This window comes from Pteronotus mesoamericanus, unplaced genomic scaffold (genome assembly GCF_021234165.1).
Source record: "Pteronotus mesoamericanus isolate MK-2021 breed Mesoamerican mustached bat unplaced genomic scaffold, CSHL_Meso_final contig_100, whole genome shotgun sequence".
NCBI lineage: Eukaryota > Metazoa > Chordata > Mammalia > Chiroptera > Mormoopidae > Pteronotus > Pteronotus mesoamericanus.
In genome coordinates this window covers 14665429-14689396 of record NW_026554999.1, presented here as the reverse complement: position 1 = coordinate 14689396, position 23968 = coordinate 14665429, and the positions used below count along the sequence as shown (strand labels likewise).

At 51.9% G+C, this 23968-nt stretch overlaps 1 protein-coding gene across 8 annotated transcripts in view; it reads left to right on the top strand.

Annotated features, from left to right (window-relative positions):
- Nucleotides 1-1815: 1815 nt before the first annotated feature.
- TLE3 (TLE family member 3, transcriptional corepressor) overlaps nucleotides 1816-23968 on the top strand; it is a 43532-nt gene continuing 21379 nt past the window's right edge. For 4 of the 8 annotated variants that reach the window (XM_054594649.1, XM_054594505.1, XM_054594578.1 and 1 more), the window contains exons 1-6: nucleotides 2816-2917; nucleotides 3512-3612; nucleotides 4073-4136; nucleotides 5052-5096; nucleotides 20615-20677; nucleotides 22221-22295. In XM_054594649.1, the coding sequence (XP_054450624.1) occupies nucleotides 2894-2917; nucleotides 3512-3612; nucleotides 4073-4136; nucleotides 5052-5096; nucleotides 20615-20677; nucleotides 22221-22295 (372 nt within the window). In that variant the 5' untranslated portion in view covers nucleotides 2816-2893. Of the gene's footprint in view, nucleotides 2918-3511; nucleotides 3613-4072; nucleotides 4137-5051; nucleotides 5097-20614; nucleotides 20678-22220; nucleotides 22326-23968 lie in introns of all 8 variants that reach the window. The other 4 variants (XM_054594217.1, XM_054594136.1, XM_054594377.1 and 1 more) reach the window with 2 other exon arrangements.

The following is a 23968-nucleotide window of genomic DNA, read 5'->3' as shown; positions in this document are numbered from 1 at the left end:
CTGGCGGCCCCCACGTGGGGGCAGGAGCGAGAAAGAGGCGGGGCGGGTAGAAAGCGGGTGCGCCCACCCGTGACGTAAGGGGGAGGGCAGAAAAGGGGGAGGGGGAAAAAGGAAGCTCCAAAGAGGAGCCATTTTGTGTCTAATGAATGCTGCGGCCAGATTCTCGCATCTGTCGAGCCGGGCTTCTCCTCACCCTCCCCTTCCGTGCGGGCCGCTCACGATTTATGTTTTTATTTAGGAAAATAAATAAATGAAGAGAGGAGCGCTGCTCGGGGAGGGCGGCCAGAGCAGGCGCAGGGAAGTTCAGCTCCGAGGCGGGCGCTCACGTGTAACTCCCTGCGCACCGGCCTCCGAGCACCAGCTCGCTAGCAGCTCCTCATTAAGATGCACAGGCGAACTCGGCTCCTAATGAGGGGAAAGTATAGATCCGGGGGCGGGGGCGCCCGCCACTGACCTGAGATGCTTGCGAGTTGGCGGAGATGCTGGAGAGAGACCGGGGACCACCTGGGCCCGCCCACGCGGAGGCGCCCGCGGGGTCTAAGGTGCGGCCGCTCTGGCCTCCGAGCCGTTCGGGAGTTGCTTCCCTGTGGTGTGTCCGCCCTGACGTAACCCCGAGCGCCTGAAAGCTATACTATCTGCGGGCAAACTGTCCCGGGAGTTGAGTGGTCTGCTGCGGATAGTCCGGGAGTCGCGAGCGGGGACGGGTGAGCGCCTGCGGCCCCCGGGGCTTGGAGGCTGGCGGCCGTCACACTCACAAGCTTGCACGCGCGCCCCGCCACAGGTCCTGCGCCGACGCTGTGACACTCGCACGACAGGCTGAGGAAACCGAGGCGGAACTCGGAGCACCCAGGTCGGGGCGGGGCAGGGCCGCCACCCCATTCCCTACTCCGCTCCCGAGGCCTCGGCAACCTGTGAGGAGCTGCGGTCAGGGCGTCGCAGTTCCCACCAGGAAAGGGCTCCGAATGGGGACGGCGCGAACTGAGCCGGTTGTCCGCGGGCAGCCGAGCCCTTCCTTTTGCACTGCCCTCGGAGCCAGAGTTGCCCAGATTTTTCTTCGCAGGCATCCGCCGCACATCAAAGAAATGTTTATTTGGCTTTCTGAAAAGAAGGACGGCTAAACAAAGAATAGCTGGGGGCTATAGGTGGTGGGGGTGCTCAGGAGGAGGAGTAAAGAAAGGGACACACTCAGTTCCGAGCATATTTTTTAAGGTGGGATGCAACTTTGGGAGCCACCATTTTCTTCGTCCTAAATCTTGTGAAGTGAAAACATTAAAGTGACAAAGTGATTTTGTTTTATATAGTATCTAATTGGGCTGCTCTGCAGACCTAATGAGATTAAAGAGAGGAATCGTTTGCCGCCACTGCAGAATAAACTGATACATTACACCAGCCACAGGTTTTGAGGACTGTACAGCTCGTCTTTTTCTTCCTTTTGTTTTTATTCTTGTCTTCTCGCTTTCCCCCTCCCAACAAATAGTTATTTGCTAGTTGATCGTGGGGGGAAGAAAAGAAGTGGAAAAAACTCTTGCAGCCCAGGACTATAATATATATCTATTTATTATATGCCTTTCGGTTAATTCCTGATCTGAGGAGCGCTGTTTTTCACTCCCATGCGAAAGTCACCAGCGGGTAGGGCCTGATTGCTACTTTTCATGCATAGTTTTAGACACAAGAGGGCATTGTGACGTTGCGCCCGGCGGCACCCAGTCGCAGGCCGAGCCCGGTGGCCCCACGTGGGGGCCTTGCGCTCCCATTGGCCAGCGCGGGGCGGAGCTGCCACATTATTTTGTTACTTTTCAGTCCCTATTTGGAACTGCTCTCGCGGCAGTTCAGACCTCGTGCTCGTCCCCCCTTGTCTGTCTGTGTGTGGTATCCGCAGGTCCGGGGCACTTTTTGGTGTGTGTGTGTGCGTGTGTGCGTGTGTGTGTGTATGTGTGTGTGGTGTGTGTTTGAGGGGTTTGTTGGGGTGCAGACCGAAGAGCTAAGCGGAGCCAAAAGGAAGGAAGGAAGCCGCAGAGCTCCCGAGTGTCGGGCTGCGTCTCCCCTCTGGCGTTCTTTCTCCTGCTTGCGCTCTCCGAGGCGGCGGAGGCGGCGTCGAGCGCTCCTGGTTGGAGACGCGGCGCTTGAGCAGGGAACAGCGAGGACCCCTTTGCGGAGGCTTCCTGTGCCCGCTGGAGTTAGGATGCCAAGTCGGCCGCTTTGCACCCACTGAGCCGGAGTTTCCTCGGCCCGGCCCTGGGAAGGGCTGGCGGCCGCGGCGGCAGCAGCAGTAGCAGACGGAACAGCAGGCTCTCCTCTCCGAGGGGGGGCGTCGGAGCGCCCGCGCCCGGCTCCCGCCCTCACACTCCGGAGCTTCTGCGGCCCCCAGCCGCTACCTCAGAGCCGGCCTTCTTCCTCTTCAAGCCGACAGCCACCTCTGGGCTCGGACCCGCGCGCCGCGAATGCTGGGGCTGCCCTGGCGCGTCCCCCTCCCACCTGAGTGATTGGAGGGGGCCCGCACTCGCCCCAGAAGAGGCTCTGGCCTCGGGACCCTGCGCCATACCCGCCGGGGAGGAGACGATGTTCGCTCAGTTCCCGGTTCTGACGCGCTCCACGCAGCCTGGGGAAGGCTGCCGACCGCAGCCCGCCGAGCCCTAGGCTCACAAAGCCCGCGCCCGCCACCCGGCCTCGGCGCCCGCCGACGACTTTGCCGCCCACTCCGCGGCTCTTTGTCTTTGCTTGGGGTGGGCGCCTGACTCTGGGATTTCGCTGCGAGAGCGGGCTGGGGGGGCCGGGGGCGAGCTCTCGGTTTGCCCGCCGCCCCCCGCTCGGGCTTGGTTCCCCTCTCCCCCGCACCTCCCCGGCCCGGGCTCTCGGCGCTTCTACGCTCTCGGAATCACGACCCCTCCCTGCCATGTATCCGCAAGGCAGACATCCGGTGAGTAATTGCAACTCGGTTTATTTAAGCATCTATCATGGCTGGGTAAACGAGGCAGTTTATCTGGCACCTCCATTTTGCTTGTTGCTACCTTTCTGGGGTGTGTGTGAGTGCGTGCGTGCGTGTGTGTGTGTGTGTGTGTTTGTGTGCGCGCGCGCGCGCTCACACAAAGGGGCCGTGGGGGGGGGGGGCGCCGTTGAGAGAGGAGGCTCATTCTACCCGAGTGGCGGGGGCCTGCCAGTATTCCTGGGGACCTGTTTGTTTTTCACGCTGTACGCTGCTCCTTCGCCTAAGTCTCCCAACTCAGCCGCGTGTCTCCCCCACCCCCATCTTATTTGGGAATAGGGGGCCCCTTTTTGAAAGGGATGGGAGCCCTGCAGCCAACAGGGAGGGGTTGGGGCGCCCCCCTCCTGCCCGGTCTGGGAGATGAGAAACTTGCCGGGAAGGTTTTGGGCTGAGAGGGTGGCCATTCTGGTGGGGCGGGGATGTGGGGTAGGGTAGCTAGGGGCAGCCGCCAGAGGCGCGGGGCTCTTGGAGCCCTGTCTGAGTCCCCTGTCCCCTTCCCCCTTCCTGTCTTGTCCTCACGGGCGCCAGGCTCCCCATCAACCCGGGCAGCCGGGATTTAAATTCACGGTGGCTGAGTCTTGTGACAGGATCAAAGACGAATTCCAGTTCCTGCAAGCTCAATATCACAGGTAAGACCGCTGGGGGCCGCCCCGGGGCTCATGGGGAGGGGGCGTCCCCGCCTTGGCTCCTGCCAACCCCCGCGGGGACGGTGGGGGCTCCCGACCTTGGGGCGGCGGGGCAGACGGGCCTCCGCCTTTTGTTTCCCCTTTCCAGGCGCGGCGCCTTAACCCTTCGCTGCCCGCAGTCTCCGGGCTCCCCGCCGCGCCCGCCGGCTCCCTGGGGTGAGGATCAGGGTCTTGGGCCTGCTCGCCTCGGATTCTGGGGGTCGCGAGCGAGCGTCAGGGCCCTGCCTCCCTGTGGCCCGTATCAGTGTTCTCGCTCGGCCGCGGGAAGTTTTAGTTGTTTAACTCCCTTCCATCAGAGGCTGCGGGGTAGTGGGGTACCTCGAGGGGCGACAGAGAAGTGGAAAAGCGGCTCAGGGAGGCTGTGTAGGCCCCAGGCCTGAGCCTGCTGCTCCTGCCCTTGCAGCCTCAAAGTGGAGTACGACAAGCTGGCGAACGAGAAGACGGAGATGCAACGCCATTATGTGATGGTGAGAGGCGATGAGGGCTGGGCTGGCGGGCTGGCGAGCTGGAGAGCTGGCAGGGAGGCTGACTGCAGCCGATTTCCCCAAGGACCAGCTGGAGGAGGGTGGTTGGGAGGAGGAGCAGGAAAGAGAAACCCAAACCCCAGGCCCGGCACTTCTGCGATACCTTTAGTTCATATTTTGAAGGTTTCCCAGAGGGCTGGTTGCCCTATCTTGGCAAGTATGACAGGGCTCGATTAGCCCACATCAAGGGTTGGATAATAATCTCCCTTAAAGCCCTCCTGGGAATGTTTGGAAACTTTGCAGCCCAGGGATGTAGCCAGAGTGGGCTGTAAGTCCTCTCCCCTACCTTTTTCCTTCCCCAGACCTTTCTGAGTGTGGAGGAAAAGCCTCCACTGCCCTCTTAGGGATTTCCCAACTGAGAATCTTATCAGCCCTGGGGCGGTAGATGGCCATTCTCCCCTTTTCCCAGCGTCTGTTCCAGTCAGTTTACATCATCCCTCTGTGAGAGGGCATGGAAGGCACTTAAGCGGCTCCCTGCACTGCTTTCCACATAAGAGGCCTTCGACACGTTTCTAAATAACTCTCAGAGGACAAGAGGGTCCCAGTGTACACACGATTCCCTGTTGAACCTGAACCTTGTATAAACAGGATATATGGCACATGTGGTGCTTGTGGGAGGGAGGGAGGGAGGGAGGGCCCAGTTTCTCTGACTACTGGATGTATAATGTTTTGTAGAGAACACCACTCACTGGTGTTCAGCCCTTAAACCATTCTATTACTAGCTTTGGGGTTTGATTTACTCTACTTTAGCAAATGTATTATGAAAGTACGATTTGACCAAAACCTTCCCAAAAGCTGATTTAGGAAAATGGAGAGATTTCTGTGTTGTCTGTTAATGGCAGTTCTTTTCACTTCTAGTACTATGAGATGTCCTATGGCTTGAACATTGAAATGCACAAGCAGGTAAGTACTTTTCTCTTTTAAAATATATATACACACACATAATTTTTAAAAAGTTATATAATACATGGTTTGTTATGGTCCCTCCTGTTTGAAAATGAGCCTAGTTTTTCTCTGCCTCCTACTTCTCCTTGAAGAGTGAATGGAGCCAGTCCTTGAAATACAGGGTCTGAGGCTTTGCTGATTTCTTGAACATTGAGCATTCAAGCTTGTGAAATTTGTGCTTATCTCAGATATTGGTGGAGGATAAACAAGCAATGGGAAAGTTGTACCTTCAGGATCTGCTTTAGAACTCCTGAAACCCGGAGGTGGCTGGCTACCTTCATCTGATTTAATGTAAAATTCTCAAGAGGAAATGGGGGAGGGTGTGTGTGTGGTGTGTGTGTGTGTGTGTGTGTGTGTGTATGTGTGTGGCCTGCACGTGCAAAAATGTGATGTTCTTTCTGCCTTGATAAGATTAAACTTCAAGAGCCTTAAAAGCTAAGCTGAGCTGTCAAAACTCAAAGGGAACAAGTCACTAACTGCATAAAAATATAACTGGAACGAAGTAAAATCCCAATGCTCTGCATTTATGAGGGAACTTTCTCATCTCTTCTTAATTGAAGGCAGCCTCCTTCCCATTTTACAGAGAAGGAAGGTGAACAGGAGAGGTGAAGTAACTTGCCAGGGGCAGCCTGGCCAAGACTTTTGAGATGACTGGGAGCTGAGCTCACCTTTGAAATCCTGAAGTCAAACCAGTTTAGCTAGTGTGGTGCTGCTTGATGGATATGTAAACTACCTCATATTGTCACTCTTCTAATAACAGTATACCTCAAACTGAGCAAATACAAACACCCTTTATCTGGGTGCATATCAGTAAGTAGTCCTTGGTGCTAGGCTGGGCTGTGGAAGAGGCCTGTTTGTGTATTTGTGTTCCAAGGAGAGGCTGCCTATAATTTGGCTTGGCCAGTGATTAGTGTTGGCATGTATAAATGGCTCAGGCCTGTTGTTCTTTTTAACAATTGCTGTTCTTGAAATCTCAGAAGGCTGTTGACTCATGCTAGCCTTTGGTGACCATGACTTGAATGGATTTTCTGCTGTAAATTAACAGTCGTTTACAAGGTTTCAATTTCACTCTTTTAGGGGGTAGGACCCAGGGCAGGTGAAAAGGGCAGGTGACCTCTGGAATGCTCCGAGATGCCTGCCTGCTCCAGTGGCTTATAGAGAGCCTTGTCAATCTGCAGTTTCCTTTCTCCTCCTGGGGGGAGCCCCAATATTGGGTGAAGGGCAGCCAGAAAGGGGCCTGAGTTTACTGAGCAATGTGGGAAGCCAGCTTGTGGCTTCCTGAGGGATTAGCTCTTTAGGAAGGCACGCAGAAATCATAAACAGATACTGCTTTGTATGTAAAGATGTTTCTTCTGGGCAGAATGGTTCAGCCCAACTTGAGGTGGAACTAACCAGTTCCGACTGGTGTGATAAGATTGCATGAGGTGGAACTGGGGTCCCAGCTGTTCATGTACCTTGGGGTGTTATGCAAGGTGCCACCTCCTCCCTTTTTCCAACTTCTTTTTTTTTCCCCTTGGGTGTGTTTAAAGAGAGTAATTGTACCCAGGTTTAAAATTTATAGCAGCAGTTATTCTAAGAGCTTCATAATTAAGGTGCAATATGTTGTTGCATGTTGAGGTCTGAATGGGTGGCGTTCCTTCCTGTGTCTGTGAGTGAAGGGTTCTTTGGCAGAGAAAATCCACCTTGGCTGGTGGAGCAAAGCTGTTCCCAGAGTCCTGAGGACACTGAACTCAGGAAGAGTTAACCACCTTAATGCATTTGGTGGTGGTAGGGTTTTCATAAAGAGCAGCTGTGTGCATCTGGGGCTTCTGGCCATTCCCCAAACAGGGTTCTTAGGGGGAGAATGCCTGAGGTTTGGCTACATCGACTCATTTAATCCTGTCAGCTGCCAGAGGCAGATAGATGGATTCTCTGTCCTCTTTTATAGGCCAGGAAAGGAGGCTTCAGGGACGCTAAGAGGGCAGAGCTGGGACTCGGATCTGCGCCTCTGGATTTCCAGCCTGGTGCTTCACCCTTCTGGCCTCAGCTTTGCCTTCCAGCTTCAGTTCCCATTTGCTTCCCAGCAAGAATGTGCGTGTTCTGAATGCCGTGCCTTTGCAGGGTTTATGGCAATCTCTGAGTTGGGTGAAATCACCCTGCGGCTGTGTAGGGACAAAGAGACAAGGAGGTGAAGAAACCTCTGCTGAGAAGTGCAACCCTGACCTAATGGGGCTGGCCACTCCCTGGGCTTGCAAGCTTTCTGCAGAAGAAAACCGGGCCACTAATTGTAGTGTGGGTCTTGGGTGCATTTGGCGGATGGTGGTTAGGCCTGAGCAAACAAGTTTATCAGCTGACCTGTTTAGCGGTTGACTGGTGTTTTATCTGCACACACAATCAAGTGACTGGAGTGCTTGAATTATTCATGCAGTGTCCTGCCCTCTAGACTTGACTGTTCGTGTGATTACATCTGCCTGGAACAAACAGGCTGGATTCTTCATCTTTAAGTTCAGGGCTGGGGGTAAGGACTGCCTGTACTTTTTTATATAATAGATGATCTCCAGAGTTAGCACCTTGGGAAGTGTGGCGGTCCTTCGTCTGCTCCCTCGCACACACATCCTCTTACCACCACCGCCATGGGAAATGCCTATTAGTTGGGAACCACAGGTTCTGCCAAATGGGCCCTGTATTGACAGAGGGCAGCTGATAAGGTGCGTCCAACCCATTTTTATTTTACTGAGAGGGTAAACTCACCGTGGCTGGCTCCTCTCCGGGCTGTGTCTCTCTCTGCCTCTTGTTCTTTTTCCAAGCTGTCAAACCCCAGAGAAGTAATAAATGGTTTCTCCTCCCACTCCTCTGCCTCCGTCCCTAATTATGGTAAAGAGAAGATTGCAGAATCACAGGCCTGGCCTAAAGACTCGAAGAGGTCACTCACCTCCTCCAAGCCCTTGCTTCCAGGCAGAATGTCAAGGGTGATTCAGCGAGGCCAGGGAGGCGAGGATGGCCGACCAGCTCATCAGTTCCCATCTTGTTCCTGCGCAGGCTTTGCAATGTCAGCCACAAATCACAAAGCCACTTAGAAACAAATGCTTCGTCAGGCCATTTTGCACCCTCTGCCCGTGACTGCTGAGGGTTTGAAAGAGGACTTGAGGTGTTTTGATTTGGGGACATCCTCATGCCAGCACTGGATGGTCACCTTCTTCTAAAAACTGAGTGACTCTTCCTCTAATTTCCTTTTGCCCTGTTGGAGCTGGGAGAGCCCTGTGGCTTCTCATCCAGACCTTTCACATCACAGATGAGGAAGCTGAGGCCCAGCAGGGGAGGTGATGCATCCAGAGTCATCCAGTCCCCTGTTAGTGGTAGAGCTCCCACTGCAGCCTTCCTAACCCCAGGTCTCTTCACCGAGACTTGTGAAGTGAAGAGTGCTCCTGTACTAATAGCACTCTGTGCTCTTAATTACTGTTGCTTCTTTTTGTACTGTTATCTCAAGAGCCTTGGGCTACAAACCTGGCTACACCAAAGTCCAAAGTACCTTTACTTTGGTTGTATAACCAAACATATCAGCTGAACCTTCTGCCTGTGGTCCTCTTCTTAATTGCTAGCTATTTGCACAATAAATGACTTGAGGCACTGATAATATATGGAATGTATAAGTAGAAAAGATCCCAGAGATAAGGTTCAGGGGTGAGGTATAGTGGTCAAACCTTTGAACTTTTTACTTGAGGATACAGAAACGCATGGGGTGACTTCCCCTCTGTGTGACATCTCACAGAAGTAATAAGGGACTTGGGCTGGAAGATCTCTGTATGACAGCCTGAAGCTCTGTGACCATTGTGAAGGTGTACATGGCCAGAGGGAGCTAGCAGGCGGCAAAGTCACGAAGACCCTGCCCAGGAGTAGTCTACCTTGGTCAGGAGAAGGTGACCACTCTCAAAAGTTGAAGGAGACACAGGTCCTTACACTTGGGCAATGCCAGTTTGTGCGGCACCTGCGTTGAACTCAGAAGAAATCCCAGTATCATCTTTGGTCACAGTGCTGGCATCTAAGAACCCCTCTGCATCCTGGTTTCCATCTGACTTTTCCTGCACTGCCACTTGCCCTGGAGCCTCTAGTCACGCAGCTTCTGTCACTGTCCTGGGTCCCTGCCTCACTCAGCTTTGGGCTCTACCAAACTCAAAGCTCTCTTCACTTTGTCCTGTCTACCTAGGAGGAAGTCCACCGCCACCCTTGAAGACCCAGCCTTCTGCAGCCCCCATTGGGTGCTGATGATGTTGTATGGAGTGGGGGTGTGGTCCTTCTCTGGGTCGTCTTCTTCTCACACATTTGATCACTTAATGACCTGGGAGATGGCCAGATGCTCCCTTGTCCTCACTTGTTAAGAAAACTACCTGGGAGGGAACCTGGCTTCTAATTTAAGACTCTTTCCATGGACTGTCTGGACTAGGAGGTTCTCGATTGCACAGAGCTCCTTCTCTCTGGATTCCTTCCTCCTCCCCTCATATATGAAGGTCTAGCCTGTGTCCGAGTTCCTTTACATTTTGTTCCTGCATAGGAAAATGTTTTCTTGTCCCATCTGCTGTACAAAATTGGGGGACGCCAGGAACGAAAGGTGATCAGGGCCCAATCTCAATGAGGTTTCCTCTGTGATCTGGCGATGGTGATGTCCTTTCCCACACTTCATTATTTCATTTTTGTAGTTATGGATGAAGGCCCTCTGCTGAGGTGTCTTATGTGCACTTAGCACCTAGTAGTTGCTCAGTAAACCCTTTGGTTTTTCTTTACTCAGGGTAGAATTCTGATTCCCTGTGCCCTGTGAGTAGGAAGTGGGGGGTTTTAATTGTGGGCTGGCTGCTGGCTCTGCAGGCTTCCTCCTACAGCTCAGCATTCAGTTTCTTCATCAGTCAAATGAAGGGGTTGGCTTCATTCCCAAAGTGGTGATTAGGGGCCGGGATGTGCTGGTTGTGGGCTGGGTCTGGTGAAAAAGACACCCTTCCCTCCACTGGGGAGTTGGGCATCTAAATAAGTCATTGCAATGCAGTGAGGTAAGTGCTAATGTGGCCGAGTGACACAGGAGGAGCACTCAGGACAGAAGAGCTTATTCTTCCTGGGAAAGGGGAGTCTGGTGAAGGCTGCCCCTGGCGCTGTTACTTGAGCCGCGCCAGAGGCAAGGCGGGTTTTATAGGCTGCCGCAGCGTTGGAGACCCCTCCTGGGGTGGCAACAGCTCGGGGAAAGGCAGTCAGTGTGCTCCGGAAACCGCAAGTCCACAAGCCTTAGGAGTGGTGTGGAGGGGGCTCCACCGGGGGAGTGAAGCCAAGGTGGTGACATTTTGCAGTGGTGATCTCTGAGGCCTCTCCGCTGTCACACTCCTGACTCTGCGGCTCCTGCGTCCCCATACGGCTCTCCAGGGCTGGCCTGAGTCCATCTGCCTAGGGTGGGGGTGGGGGTGGGGGACACTGTGCTTGTGCTTTTGTGCCCTGCTTCCCTGGTCTGCGCCTCGCCTCCCCTTGTCTGCGTCCCCACCAGAATATGCTGGTTTGAACTTTATTTCCTAATGTGTCACTGTCTCCTTTCTCATATTGTTAATTCCGTAATGACTGGTTGTGACCTGCCCCCTCCCCCATATTTAATTCTCATCAGCCCAACTCTCCACTTTGCTATTAATGATAGCAGCCAGCAAAATAGCTTTCAACATGCCATTGACAGTCTGGTTTAAGAGCGCACTTGAAGTAGTGCTAGACAGCTGAAAGCACCCATAATTGTGTACCAGAGTGAGAACTGCGTGCTCAAGGGCCTTGTTTTTATATGCTTAAAGGGACAATATCTTGTTTTCAGCAAATGCTCTCTGAGACTCACAGCCAAGATGCTTTCTTCCCTTTTCTGTTTACCTTTCCCATTGGTTACTTTTCTTTCTTTTGCCTTTCAAAATAAATATTCCTTTTTAAGTTGGGGCTAAGGAGAAACTTCGGGAAGGGGCTTCTCCTGCCATCATATACATAGGGATGGTTCCCTGGATTTGTTTCTTTGAGTCATCCCTGGCAGAGAGCAAGCACGGGGTCGGGTTGGGGGGCATGGGGGGGCAGCACCCTCCCACTTGAGGCTTCTTAAGGCCTGGCATTTCTCACCAAGATCGATTTTGAATTCTTTTGTTTGCTAAGGAAGTTGCAGAGTCAGCACGGCACAGTAGGCAGGCAGGCGGGCAGGCTTCCTGGCTGTCATTGAATGTTTAGGCAGAAGCCACCTTTGTGGAGGTTGTGGGGGATGGGCCCTCCTTTTGAAGAGTCTGATCAGGGACCTCTAAGTCCCTTTCAAATCAGATGTTCTAGGTGGCTGTTTTCGAGCCGAGGCCCCTTTGGAAATGTGAGTGTGGGTGGGGCAGAGATTTATGTTCTCAAGTGGAGGCTCATCCAGGCTTAGTGGTTTACCCAGGGGCCCCATTTATTCAGCCCTGAAGATTTTGCCTGAGAACAAATACCTCCCTCCCCTTCACCCCATCCAGCTTCATTATTTTAAAGATGCAACAACCTTTTGGGAAGAGGCTTCCTTCACCTGCTGTCCCCAAAGCATCCCTTTACCAGTTGCATCCTTTGAAGGGTATAGAAAGAGCATGTTCTCAGCGTTGGGAAAGGCCAGGGGTGGGGCTGAGAGGCCAGGCAAGCCCTGCCGGGTCTGGAGTCTGGCTTTGGCCGTGCCCTCTTCCGAGGAGAGCTGTTCGGGGGTCCTGGGGCAGCTACCGCAGCCACCTCCGCCACCGCCACCACCATCACCAAGTAATCCCAGAAGGAAGGCTTTTGTTGAGGATAAACAGTTTGGAAATTTGATGTTCCAAATATTATAGGTTTTAATGGAGCCCTAAGTAGCACTTGATTGCTTCTAAAACAGATTAGACATTTTCATCTTAGGAACCTAAAACAATACGCGTTTGGATCCAGACAAGCAACCACCAGGATGAAAGTGTCAGAGCATGGTGTGAAAGGCCTGGGGTGCGAAGGTGACCTGTGTGGTCACCAGAGGGCTGTGTCCTCACATTGGGGATGGTGGGGCAGGGCGAGGAGAGGAGTGCGGACTGACAAGGCCGTGAGCCCCCTGAGGGGCGGCAGGCCCTCCGGTGTTCGCTGCAGCCCAACGAGTTCTGCACGCTGCTTGGCCCCACACTTGGATGCGTAGTGTGCGTTTTGTGGAGGACTCGAGTTGGGTTATGTTCCAGATTGGGGTTCTCCCTAACCCTGTGTAGCATTATGGGCCTTCTGGAAGAGAAAGGAGGCTTTCTTGGGTTTCTGAGAGAAGCCTGTCAGGTGTAAAAATTGTGATTGTAGAAAGAAATGTGTCATAAACCTTTATTTTAAAGGGTTTTTAATGTAACTTAAGTATTTTTTTTTCCATCTCACATTATGGATAGTTTAAGTGTGAGGGGAAGGAAGGGGGTTGAGAAAAGAGATAGCTAGAAGGAGAGATGATAAAGCAGAGATGGGGAAATCAGGAGTGGGGGGAGATAATAAACATGCCGAATTTGGATTACAGGAAGGGACTGAGGAGCAGGAAGCTACTCAGGTCAGTGGCGTGGAGGCACAGTAGTAAACTGGGCTCATCGGGCCTTGCCTGTCTCTCTAGGCAGGAGTTCAAAGTGTTATGGCTTATCTCATTGCCCTTCTAAATCCTTGATAACTATTGTTCACAGCTTTGCAACTGTGTGTTTTTTATTCTCAATGTAAACTCTACTAGTCCAGTGGGATGGTGGTTTTTGGGAGGTGGTGGGTTTGGGAGGGAGCCCATCGTATAAACAGGTTCTAAATAACGGAGTATGATTTTGATGGCCTATGAAATGCCACCACTCCTGGCATCCTTGTTTGGGATGAGAGGACACTCTGACCCTTATAAGGAACTGACATGCCCTTTAGTTGTGAACTGGGTGGTAGGTGAACAAAAGGGGGCTCTGTGTCTGCCCCCAGTCTGTCCCCTCCTTTACACCTAATTTTTCCCTTCCCTGACACCCAGGTTTCTTGGAGAGTCCCTGTCTTTTAAAAGTCATGGCCATGTTTCATTTGCAGTACTGTCCTCATGGGGAGACCCCTAAAATTTAAGAAGCTGCCTCTGCAAGGGTAATGTGATTTTTATAGCCTCTTGAGGGGCAAGGGGAGATTTGCATAATGTTGGAGGAGATTAGGTGGGGGTTTGCTGTGGCAACCCAAGGGATGAGTGGGGAATTTGTCTTCCGTGTGGGAGTCGGCCAGTGGAATCTGGGAAGGTGGGGAGGGGCGGCAGGTGATCTGAGGGGGGCGGTGGGGGGTGCTGGCGCCCTGGATGAATGGGCAGTGTTGGGGGAAGGTGAAATCTGAAAAGACTTTCCCATTCTGTCTACACAGGCAAGCTCTTTGAGGCCATCCCCTGGAGTGGGGGTGGGAGGCAAGCGGAGTTTAATGTGTTTGGGAACCAAGAAATTAAAGTGAACAAATATTTAAAGATTACTGGATCTTGTTAACAGGAAGCCCGGTGGATGGTAACTGAGAGCCTGAGAAATGAAAGTCTTAGCGTCTTAGAGCCAGGGAGGGACTTGGCTGTCTCCTGAGCCAGGGTCCCTTCCATAGAATGGTGTCTAGCCTCATGCTTCCGAGGATGCGGCACTCACTTGTGCACAGCACTTAACTCATTTTCGAGATTATTATATTGGATGACTCCATGTCACAGAACCTGCGGCCCAACTGCGGGACGCACCTGGGACTGAATGCATGTCTCAGGGTTTTGCATTGCCAACTCTTTCCAAGGTCAGTGGCCTGGAATCTTCCTCTCTCCCCACAGTTCCCCATGTCTGCTCACCTGGTCTTACTATTCCCAGTTCCCTATCCCCTAGACTCTTGGCAGAAAATATGTGAGGTTTCTGGTACGGAGTGAAAGGAAAGGGCAGATCCCTTTCGGGGAAGCACATGGAAGGGTTATGTCACAGACTCAGCACCTGGACTCCCTTGTTTTGCTAATGTCGTAGCTGGGTGAGTGTTGTAGTCATGCTGTGTCCTCACTGCCATCCTTGCCCTGTGTGAAGGACCGGAGGTCCGGTGCGTGCGGTGTCCGCCCCAGGCTAGCCCAGCCAGCATCTCTCTCTCTCCTATGGGAGACGGATCCTCCGGGGTCACATCAGGGCTGGGCCTTTTCTTATCCCAAGCCCACCCAGCATAAAGAATTCAGCCGGCTTCTTCGGAAATATAAATATTTAATGGTGTTGTAGTTATATATAATTTGATCAATATGTCAGTGCTAAAAGGGCCTTGAAGGAGGCTCCCCTATCATTGAGTGATCTGTGATGTAAAGTTCCCAGCCCCTCCAGGAACAGGGGTCGTTATCTCCCTTGGCTGCTAAGTGGATCCTGTATTTGCCCCCTTCTTAAAGATGCTGGTGCTGGTTTCCCCTAGAGCCTGTGGTGGGGGCGGAGTGGGGCCTGGGAATGCCCCGCCTGCTTTTGCTGGAGGTCCCACCCCTCTCCCTGTCCCTGGACTTCCCTCCCTCCCATTAACAGTGAAACACCCACTTGCTTTATTTCAGCTTAGTCTGAGGAGAAACTGCCTGGCAAGGAATGTCATCTTGTAGTCCAGTAATTGAGGGCCTATCAATTTAGAATTGCCTTAGAAATGCAGTGGGATATTTTAAGTTAGAGTTGCCCAGGCACAGTGTCCTGGAGTCTTCCAATATTTGATTGCTGGACGACTGCAGCACCGGCTGCTGGGGCCGCCTCCTTTTGCACAGCGCCCCGCCCCCGGCCTCCCTGTGCCCCTGTGATTTTAATTCAAGATGAAGCAGACTGACTTTGAACACCCTGGGACTTGAGTCAGAGAACCAGGTGAAACCTGATTCAAATTCAAGAATGTGAGCTGACTGAACTCCCACCCCAAACACGCGTGCCTCGGGAAGAGCGACTGGAGGCCCAGCCCCAGCTGTGTCTGCTCTGAGGCCCCGTGGCATGCCGGTCTCGGAGCTGAGTTGAAAACCACCATTTCCACATGGCTTTGGGAGTGTAACCCATGTTTCACATAGACAGGTATCTTTTCCTCATCTCGTTTTTCTCACACACATCCACAAATGGGGTCCGGATTCACTGTGCACCACCCTGATTGTCCCAGGACGGAATGCCGATGGTAGAAGTGAAACCAGGAGCCTAGCGGTGACCCCTTGGTGTCTCACAGACATGGAAATTGTTGATACTTGCCGCTAAATGGTACATCTTGAAGAGGCCTTGCCTGGCTGTCTTTAGCTCACAGCTAGTCTTCCTTTGTGAAACAGAGAACCCAGACAGTAGCTTGACACATTCGGATCTAGGATATCAGTGCGCTGTGACAGTTGTATGCTGTTTTTTTGCTGATGGTCACATGCGAATGGTTGCTCCTGTGAAGACTGGTCCTTGGGACCGAACCCCAGCCCAGCATCAGTCCACATCTCAAGGTGCCTTGCTTCTTTGCTCGTCCTCTAGACTCAAGCTGTGCAGTGTCTTACTGAGCTTTATGGAGGAAGTGATATGTCACAGAGCAATTCAGAAATGTTTAGCATTCTAAACTCTAAATGGTGGTTCCTGGATCTTATAAGTTGCCAGTTCATTCCTCTGTTTTGCAGACAATAAAATTGAAGCCCAGTAGAGGGGAGTGATTTGCCCAAAGCCACACAACTAGGTGGAGGCAGAGCGGGGAATAGGAGCCAGGTCATTTCTCTGTGGCTTTGGGTCATAACATACTCTTTAAAATGGCAGGTTTCCCTCTCCTTGTTTTTATTTGGCTGAGGTTAAAAAGAGATGTGCATTTTCAAGAGCCAACTGGTACAGCCACCTGGGCAGTTTAAAACTGAATCGTGGAGAGACCGTCTGATGGAAGTGGCTATCAGCTGTGCCATGAGCAGTCAGATAAATGGAAAAAAAATGGAGTCGGGGGGCCAGCCCAATGCCCCGCCGGGTGCTGAGGCCAGGGGCAAGAGGTTGTTGGGGGTGAGGGCCACGAGCAGGCTCCATCTCCCTTAGTTTCGTGTTCTGGGTCAAAGGCCTGGGGATGGTAAGCAGCAGCGAAGTGGTTGCTAGCGTGTTGGGAGAGAAATACTTTTAGAATGCTCAAGTGCCCTCAGTTTACAGCAAGATGTTTAGAGGTCCTGCTTTAATGAGGAGATGATGGGGCAAATGGGAGCTCCTAAGGCGTGTTGAGCAGATTGCTCTTTGGGAAATTACACTTGCCCCCCACTATCTTGTTTCCCTCATTTATTTACCTAACAATCTCGACAGAGGCCCAGGGCAGATGTTACTCGAAGCGCCCAGTTGGGAGTGCAGAGTCTGAATTTCGCAGGATCTCTGAAGTGTCTGTGTCTAGTAGCTTAGTTTCTTCTGAGCAACAACAATGTTTTTCCACCAGCGAAGCTGCCTTCTTTGAAGCACACTTGAAAGGAAACTTTCAAAGGCAGCATCAGGCTCCCCAAACACCTTTTTCCAAAGGAAGCAGCCTTCCTGCCATGGGCACTGGGCACTTTGAGGCCGAGGCTCTGGCTCAAAGGCGGAGGTTTGGTGGGACTGAGATGGAGGGAAGGATGGAAGGTGGCCTCAGTGATAACGGAGTGCCCTGAACTGCCAAAAGGAATTTTCTAGCCAATGAACTCCCTCCAGTTTGTGGTTGGTGACTGTCCTGATTGTTGAAGTCGCACATCTTGGTTTTCTTCCCTCCTTGGAACTGTTGTTTGAGTTGGATAAAATGCTGTTTCAACAGCTGCTCTAATCAGAAATGCTGTTGATCATTAACCCTGATGGTAGTTTTTCTTTCAAAAATACTTCTCGGAGTATATTCAAAATGTGGAAATTTGGCTTCTTGGTAGGAAGTCATTTAGTGAAGTTGCCTAACTGCTGAGTATCAGCTTCCCCATCTGAAAGATGGAGATTTTAATAAGCGCCTTCTGTGTAGGATGATTGTGCCACACTCACATGTAAAATGCTTGGAAGAGCTGGGGCTGTGGATGTTAGCTATTATTGTTTTCATTGTTGTTAAGAGTGGTTCTGTCCGGCCAACTTTCTGTTTCTAGAAGCTTCTTGCTATCACCTCTTTCCTCTTGCTATTACCACCCTCTGAGAAACATCGTGAAAAAAAATCATTCAGTGAAAAGTCTTCCTGTTCATTTTTTGACTGATCGGAGCTGTTCTCAGGGTGGGGTGGCCTATGCAGAGATGGGCAAGGCTCAGTCCCTGCTTCTATGTTTTAGGGAGACCAGGAGGGGTGATGGCACAGTGACAGCCAGGAGACATGCAGTTTGTATACCTTCTCCACCCCAACTCCTCCCAACCCCGGAAAAAACCCTAGATTCAAGGATGGGAAAGCTGTGGTTTATTATAATAGCTCTCCAAGTGTAAGACCACCCTGTTTACTCTGCCTGTCCCCCACTCTGTACAGTCGCGTCTTGCGGTAAACCCAAGTTCGAACTGCTACCCAGTGAGATCCCTCTTCACTGAGGATGAACCCAGGCCTCCAGAACATTTCATACCTGTGTGGAGCTGTTCCGATGGTCCTTGGTGTTTGTGGTGTGGGGAGGCAGGTGAAGGGGGCAGAAATTGCTTTCAGAGCCACACAGTAAGTGTGAGCCTGAGAGGGAACTTGCTCTGATGATGCTGCCTGGTCACCTGGCCGCCAGAATGCCAAGCCTTGAATCAGGTATGGCCACGCAAAATCCTGGCAGATCCCTTTTCCTCATAACAACAGGATGCTGAGCCCTGGCCAGGCCCCGAGAGAAGATCCTAACTCAGGGGAAGCCGGTGGCGGTGTGTTGACCACTGGGTGTGGGGAAGGGGAAGGGGAAGGGTCAGCTGCTTTTTCCTGTAACTACCAAGACCCTGACAGTTGGCCTGTCTGCTAGAGGAAGTAGACAGTAGCTGGGAACCCTTTCACAGCCACCTACCCCAGAGTGACCAGGCCGATTCAGGACTGCTGCCTGCCCTGCTGACTCTGAGGAGGGGGCCGCAGCCAGAAACTCACCGAGGCGGCTTGCGGTTGGTCTGGCTTGACAGCACTACCTCGCCCTGTGGGCCAAGGGCTGGGCTGCTGCCCACCCCACCTCCCAGTACTGTGTCAACACCTTATCCACCGTGGCCCATCCCACAGATGATGTTCACACTGGGGCAGGCCCAGGTCAGCCGCTGCGGGACACGCTCTGCACTATGAAAACTAAATGCAGGGAGGCCAGCGAGATTCTTCTGGCTAAACATTTATTGAGCACCTACTCTCCTCTAGGCATTGCTATGCTAGTTTTTTCAGGTAAGAGGCCTTGGACCAGTGAGCTTCCTAAGCAGTGAACCGAGTGTATTTCTGTTTGTTTTTAATGTATCTTTATCCTCTTACTGGGCATATAAACATGTGACAGTTGAGTGACCATGTTGCTCTATGCAGCATTAGACTGAGGGGCTGACTAGCCGGTTGTTTCTGGAACTCCTACCACATAGGAACCTGACCTTTTTTAAAAGATTTTATTTTAATTTTAGAGAGAGGGGAAGGGAGGGAGAAAGAGAGAGAGAGAAACATCGATGTGCGAGAGAAACATTGATCTGTTGCCTCTCACGCCCCCAAACGGGGACCTGGCCCGCAACCCAAGCTTGTGCCCTGACCAGGAATCAAACCAGTGACCTTTCAGTTTGCAGGACGATGCCCAGCCCACTGAGCCACACCAGCCAGGGCAGGACCCTGACATTTATACTTCATTCTCTTTCCCCACTGTCAGTCAGTTAGGGGGAGGAAAAAATGAACAGAAATGGGAAAGAAATCTTATTTTGGAGTCAATTCTTCCTACTTACCTATATTAATAATTGATACAATAATTAGTAATCTTCCCAGGTTCCTTACAATATGAATGACAGGCATGTAGTGGGTGGAGTCCAGGGATGCTGCTAAAAACCGGACAATGCACAGAACAGTCCCCACACAACAAAGAAGTATCCAGTCCCGAAAGTCAGTGGCACTGAGGTTGAAATGTGCGGATGTGGCCGTGGGCCCTGGTGACACTCCCCCACCCCCTGGAAGTTTGGAAGTGGAAACCATTATTGACACTCAGTGCCCTGGGATACAAGGGGCAGTCCTTTGCAACAAAGAATTGTTCCACCCCAAACACCACAGTGGGGGAAACCTTGACCCTGTTCACCCTTCAGGAGAATCTATTCCTGAGAATTCGGGTGTTCCAAGAGAGAGCAGCAGTCACTCGTCCCCACGCAGGAGGCCCCAGGCCCGGGAACAAACTCCCTGTGTCGGACCCGGCAGCCCCAGGACAGGGCTGCGAAAGCCTGTCGGGTTCCTGGTGATGGACAGGCTTCCTGGTGATGGGCCTGGTGATGGGCCTGTCGCTTCACAGACCTTCACAGACCGCAGGCCTCCTCCTCAGTGCTGGTTTGGGGCTGATCGGCCCCAGGAAGTCTCCACAGACACCCCCGCCCAGGTCTAGAAGTCCAGGGTCTGTTTGTAAGCCGACGGTGTTGTTTTTATTTTAAGTGCACAAGGATTTCTCATCCAGGATCATTTGACATGCAGATGATCACAGATTTTTAAAGGCTGTTGTCATGGTTTTGTCTCTGGAAGATTGCTATGTGCTGATGAGAGCTTTGAAGCCAGCTCTGGGGCCTCAGTCCTGGTGGCCTCGGGATTTAGAATGAGATAAGAAAAGCAATTGTGAGACTCGTCTGTATTGAGGCGAGGCCTTTCCCATCTGGGCTCAATTAGCCATTTAGCATCACTCTCTTCTAACCACTCCTGATCTGAGGTTCACATAGGACACTGGGGGCAAAAACAGTTGATGTTTTTCTAAATGTGATCCTGTCTGGAGTGTTAGGGGGTGGGGCAGAGAATTGATCTGCCTTTCTCTGGGGAGCTTCAGTGACGGATTAGGGATCTAAAGAGTTACCTCCTGAGCAGCTTTTTAGGGAAGGCAGTGGCTTTACCCTAAAAAAATGTCAGTGTTACTGGTGAGATTTCAAGCTGGGCAGCACACATGTAAGAGAGGCAGCAGTGAAAAGCGGGGATGCAGGAGACCCTGTAAGCCACATAACAGCTTGTGTGAGGCTGGCCCCAGGGGACCCGGGGGCTTCTGTCACCTCCCGATTTGTCTGAGAGCCTGTCTTGCTGTTGCCATTGGGACCCCTGGGCCTAACAGTCCCTTCCTCACTGCACTGCATTTCCCTGTTGTTGTAATAGGTGTTACTGGGGTGTGCAGTGGGTGGGATCATTCTTGTTTTGTATTGCTTTGTTTTTCATTAGGGCTTCTATCCTGAGGAGACAAACTATACTCGGGCCCAAACAGACCTCTGATAGGAAATTGGAGCTTCCCAAAACGTAGGCAGCGTGGCTGGGGGGAGTTGGAAGATTTCTTTGTGCCACAATTTAGCAAAGGCTCCTGAGGGTGGAAAAGATGGAGCCAGTGGGAGGGTCTGTGGTTGGGGGACTTTGCACTTCTACTTGGCCGACATGTTAGTGACTTGATTTATTTGCCTGAGCTTTATGAGGTCTCCTTCCTTTTGCAGACAGAGATCGCCAAGAGACTGAACACAATTTTAGCACAGATCATGCCTTTCCTGTCACAAGAGGTAAGACCTTTTTTTTGCTGTGTCTTCCTTTAATTTCCAAAACAGCCCACTGGCTGACAATGTCCCACTGGAGCCCCCGCCCCTGTTCATTTATACCAACTGAGGTTGAAGTTCACATCCTAGGGGTTTACAGAGCCTTCTCCAGCCGGTTCAGGGGTAGGGAGCCACATGGGAGGTTCAGTTTGCTTATTCTTCTGGTAGAACTAGTTCCTTGTCACTGCCTGAGTCCAGAGAGAAGGGTTCTAGCCTGCAACCGGGGTAGCCATGGTCAGTGGGTGCTTCTGTGCTCCCCATGGCCTATCCAGTTCAACCTCTGCTTCCCTGTGTCCCACACTCCATACCTGGACCTCTCTAGGAGCCAGGAAACCTGGCCAGTCAGTGCCGAGAGCCAGACCCTATGAGGGGAACCAATACCTAAAGGGAACTGTACCCTTCAGGACAGAGTATATTTGGCAAAGGCATGACTTTCTTGGTCACATCACCTTCTAAGTCACTTTCCAACAGGCCCCCTTACCTGACACAGGGGCTGAGCTAGTGGAAACATCTCCAAGGAGACTCCTTGGCACAGGGTAGTCGGGTGGGCTGTCTGAGAGGCCCCTTCCCATCCAGCAGAGCTCCCTCCAGCTGAGGCGGGCCCTGGCCCCCGCCCCTCTGTGGCAGGGCCCTTCTCAGCTCCCTCCTGGAGTCCTGGGTCTGAGTCAGAGTAGTGACCGTCAAATGATTGAATTCACGTAAAAAACAGGATATAGCAATGTTCTCGGAGCTTGTAGCCCAGTAGGGAAGACAGTTGCATACAAAGGGGGTGCTGCCTCAACGCTGAAGGATATGGATGCACTGAAAAATGGTTTGGGGGGAGGGGGAAGACTTTTTTTTTTTAAGAGTAGTTCAAATTCACAGCAAAACTGAGTGGAAAACACAGAGATTTCCCACAGCTGCCCCCACCAGAGTGGTGCATTCACTGCAGCTTGTGGACGCAACACGGACACGTCTCTGTTACCCAGAGTCAACTCATTGTTTACATTCGGGTTCATTTTGCCTCTTTTCTTTCTCTTTCTATCTAGACATATGCTTTTGTTTTCTCTATTTAGATATAGATTTGACTGCATTTAGGTACACACACTTTTCTTCTGAACCTTTGAGTGTAAGCTGCAGACATCCCAACAATGTGGACAGGGTCCTGCGTGCCTATGATGCTGTTATTGCACTTAGAGCATTAATAATCATTCAGTAATATGTTCTGATGTCCAGCTCATACTCAGTTGCATAGAAGGAAGTTTTTTGTATGTGTGCTGGAGGGCAGGTGATTGACTAATACCCATCTTTTGGCTCATTTATATTTTAACTTAAAACAATTTATAGGAAGTTTTGATTACAAAAGTAATACATGCTCATTGATAAAGGTTTAAAGAAGAAAGTAAAAATGCCCTTGCCCCCATGCCACCTGTTTGCTGTGCCAGCGTAGTGGGCCTCCTCTGCCTTCTGTTGGGGCTTGGCGACTGCCTGTCCCCAGTGGCCACTGCTAACCCCACCCTGTTCCCTCCAGCACCAGCAGCAGGTGGCGCAGGCTGTGGAACGAGCCAAGCAGGTCACCATGACAGAGCTGAATGCCATCATCGGGGTACGTGGACTCCCCAATCTGCCTCTCACCGTGTGTATAGCCCTTTTATTCCTCTCATTTATCATAACCAGAGATCGATTTTGATCTTAGCTGGCCTCAAAGAATGGCGGCCCTAGGACTCCAGCTCCTAAAGCTTTTCATGGGCTTGGATCCATCTGGGGCTCTCTCCCCATTGGGTCCCCAATTGCCTCCCAGTCCCCGAATTAATGGGGTGCCAGATATGTCTCAAATCTACCCCTACACTCATCATCCCTGTCCTCCCTCAACTTTCGGTGTTCCTACCATTGATGGGCATGGGCTCTGAGATCACCTGCAAGGCCAGGCTGACTGATGTGGATCCCCAGCCTCCTTCTCATGCCTCCCCAGGGGCCTGTCTGCTCTGGGCCTCCTCCCTGGCAAAGGCCTGCCCTTCTTTGGCCACCTGGGATCAGAACTGTCTCTGCTGTACTGTTGATGTGAAATGTGCTGTGGAATTTGGGGTTGGGCCTTGCTGTCCCATGCACTCAGCTTCCTGCCTGAGCAGTCCTTACATGTCCGAGTGAATTCTAGCCGGGGTACCTGGACAGCTCATCCTGACCTTACTAGGTCGAGGGAACAGGAAAAAATATCCCAGAGCTCTTTGTGAGGCCCACTTCTGGTCTGACCCCTCCTGAAAGGAGGAAGCCAGGTCTCTTCCCCAGCCTCTACCTGGTTCGTATCTATAAAGTACTTCTTGGATGCAAATAGCATCTTTCTCTTGTTTTCTACTTTGGTTGAGACTAAGGATGTTTAAGATAAACATCTGAGGAAAATAGCTCCTCAGTACGACTTTGGACACAGTTCTTACCTTGGAGTGTACCTGTTCACCTTTCGTCCCTAAAATGATAAAATGCAGGGGGTGGGTGAGATCATGGCTTCCCATCTGCGGACAGGTGGGTCAGGTTCCTGAGGGGCTCTGGAACAATGTGGATTCCAGGGAGTTAGCCACAGAGTTCTTTCCCATAGGTCTGGGGGTTGGACTGGCGTCTGTTTTTCTGGAGTTCACTAGATCATTCTGAAGGATAGTTAGGCTTGGGAAACAGCAGACTTGTTTGGCTGAAGTCCTGTTAGCCTGAACACTCTGGGATCCTGGTTTGTCTTTTTTTTTAATGTGAGGTCATTATATCAGGGTGGAACTGCAGGCCCCAGACTTTTCTGCTCGGTGGGGTAGATGGTGACACTTGGCTTTTCATTTCGCAGCAGAAATCTGGAGACTTGTGTTCTAGTTACAGCTCTTGCCATGTGACTTGGGCAGCCCATCTCTTCCTCCAGCCTCATTTTCTGCATCTTTAAAAGGAGAGGGTGGGGCAGCTCATCTCTCTGGGCCCGGAGTGCCCAGAGCCTGAGGTCAGAGTAACAGAGTGATGCTGGTGGGTCCCAACCTCCCATTGCGCCACTGGGACACGTGATGGTTCGCAGTCCTGAACCTCTGGTGTGAGCCCCATGGCAGCTGCTGAATGTTGCTGGGGACGGGTATGAAGCATCAGGCTGACCCTGGTAACACTGGCAGAGGAGCAGACCCACATCTGTTACGCGGGAAGGATGGTGAGGAGTCTGGAAGGGGGGCTGTGAGCAAGTGGTCAGGTTTTTAGCCATTGAATTTTGGGTGGCAGCACCCCCAGAGGGGAAATCATAATACTGTGAAGTTTGAAGTC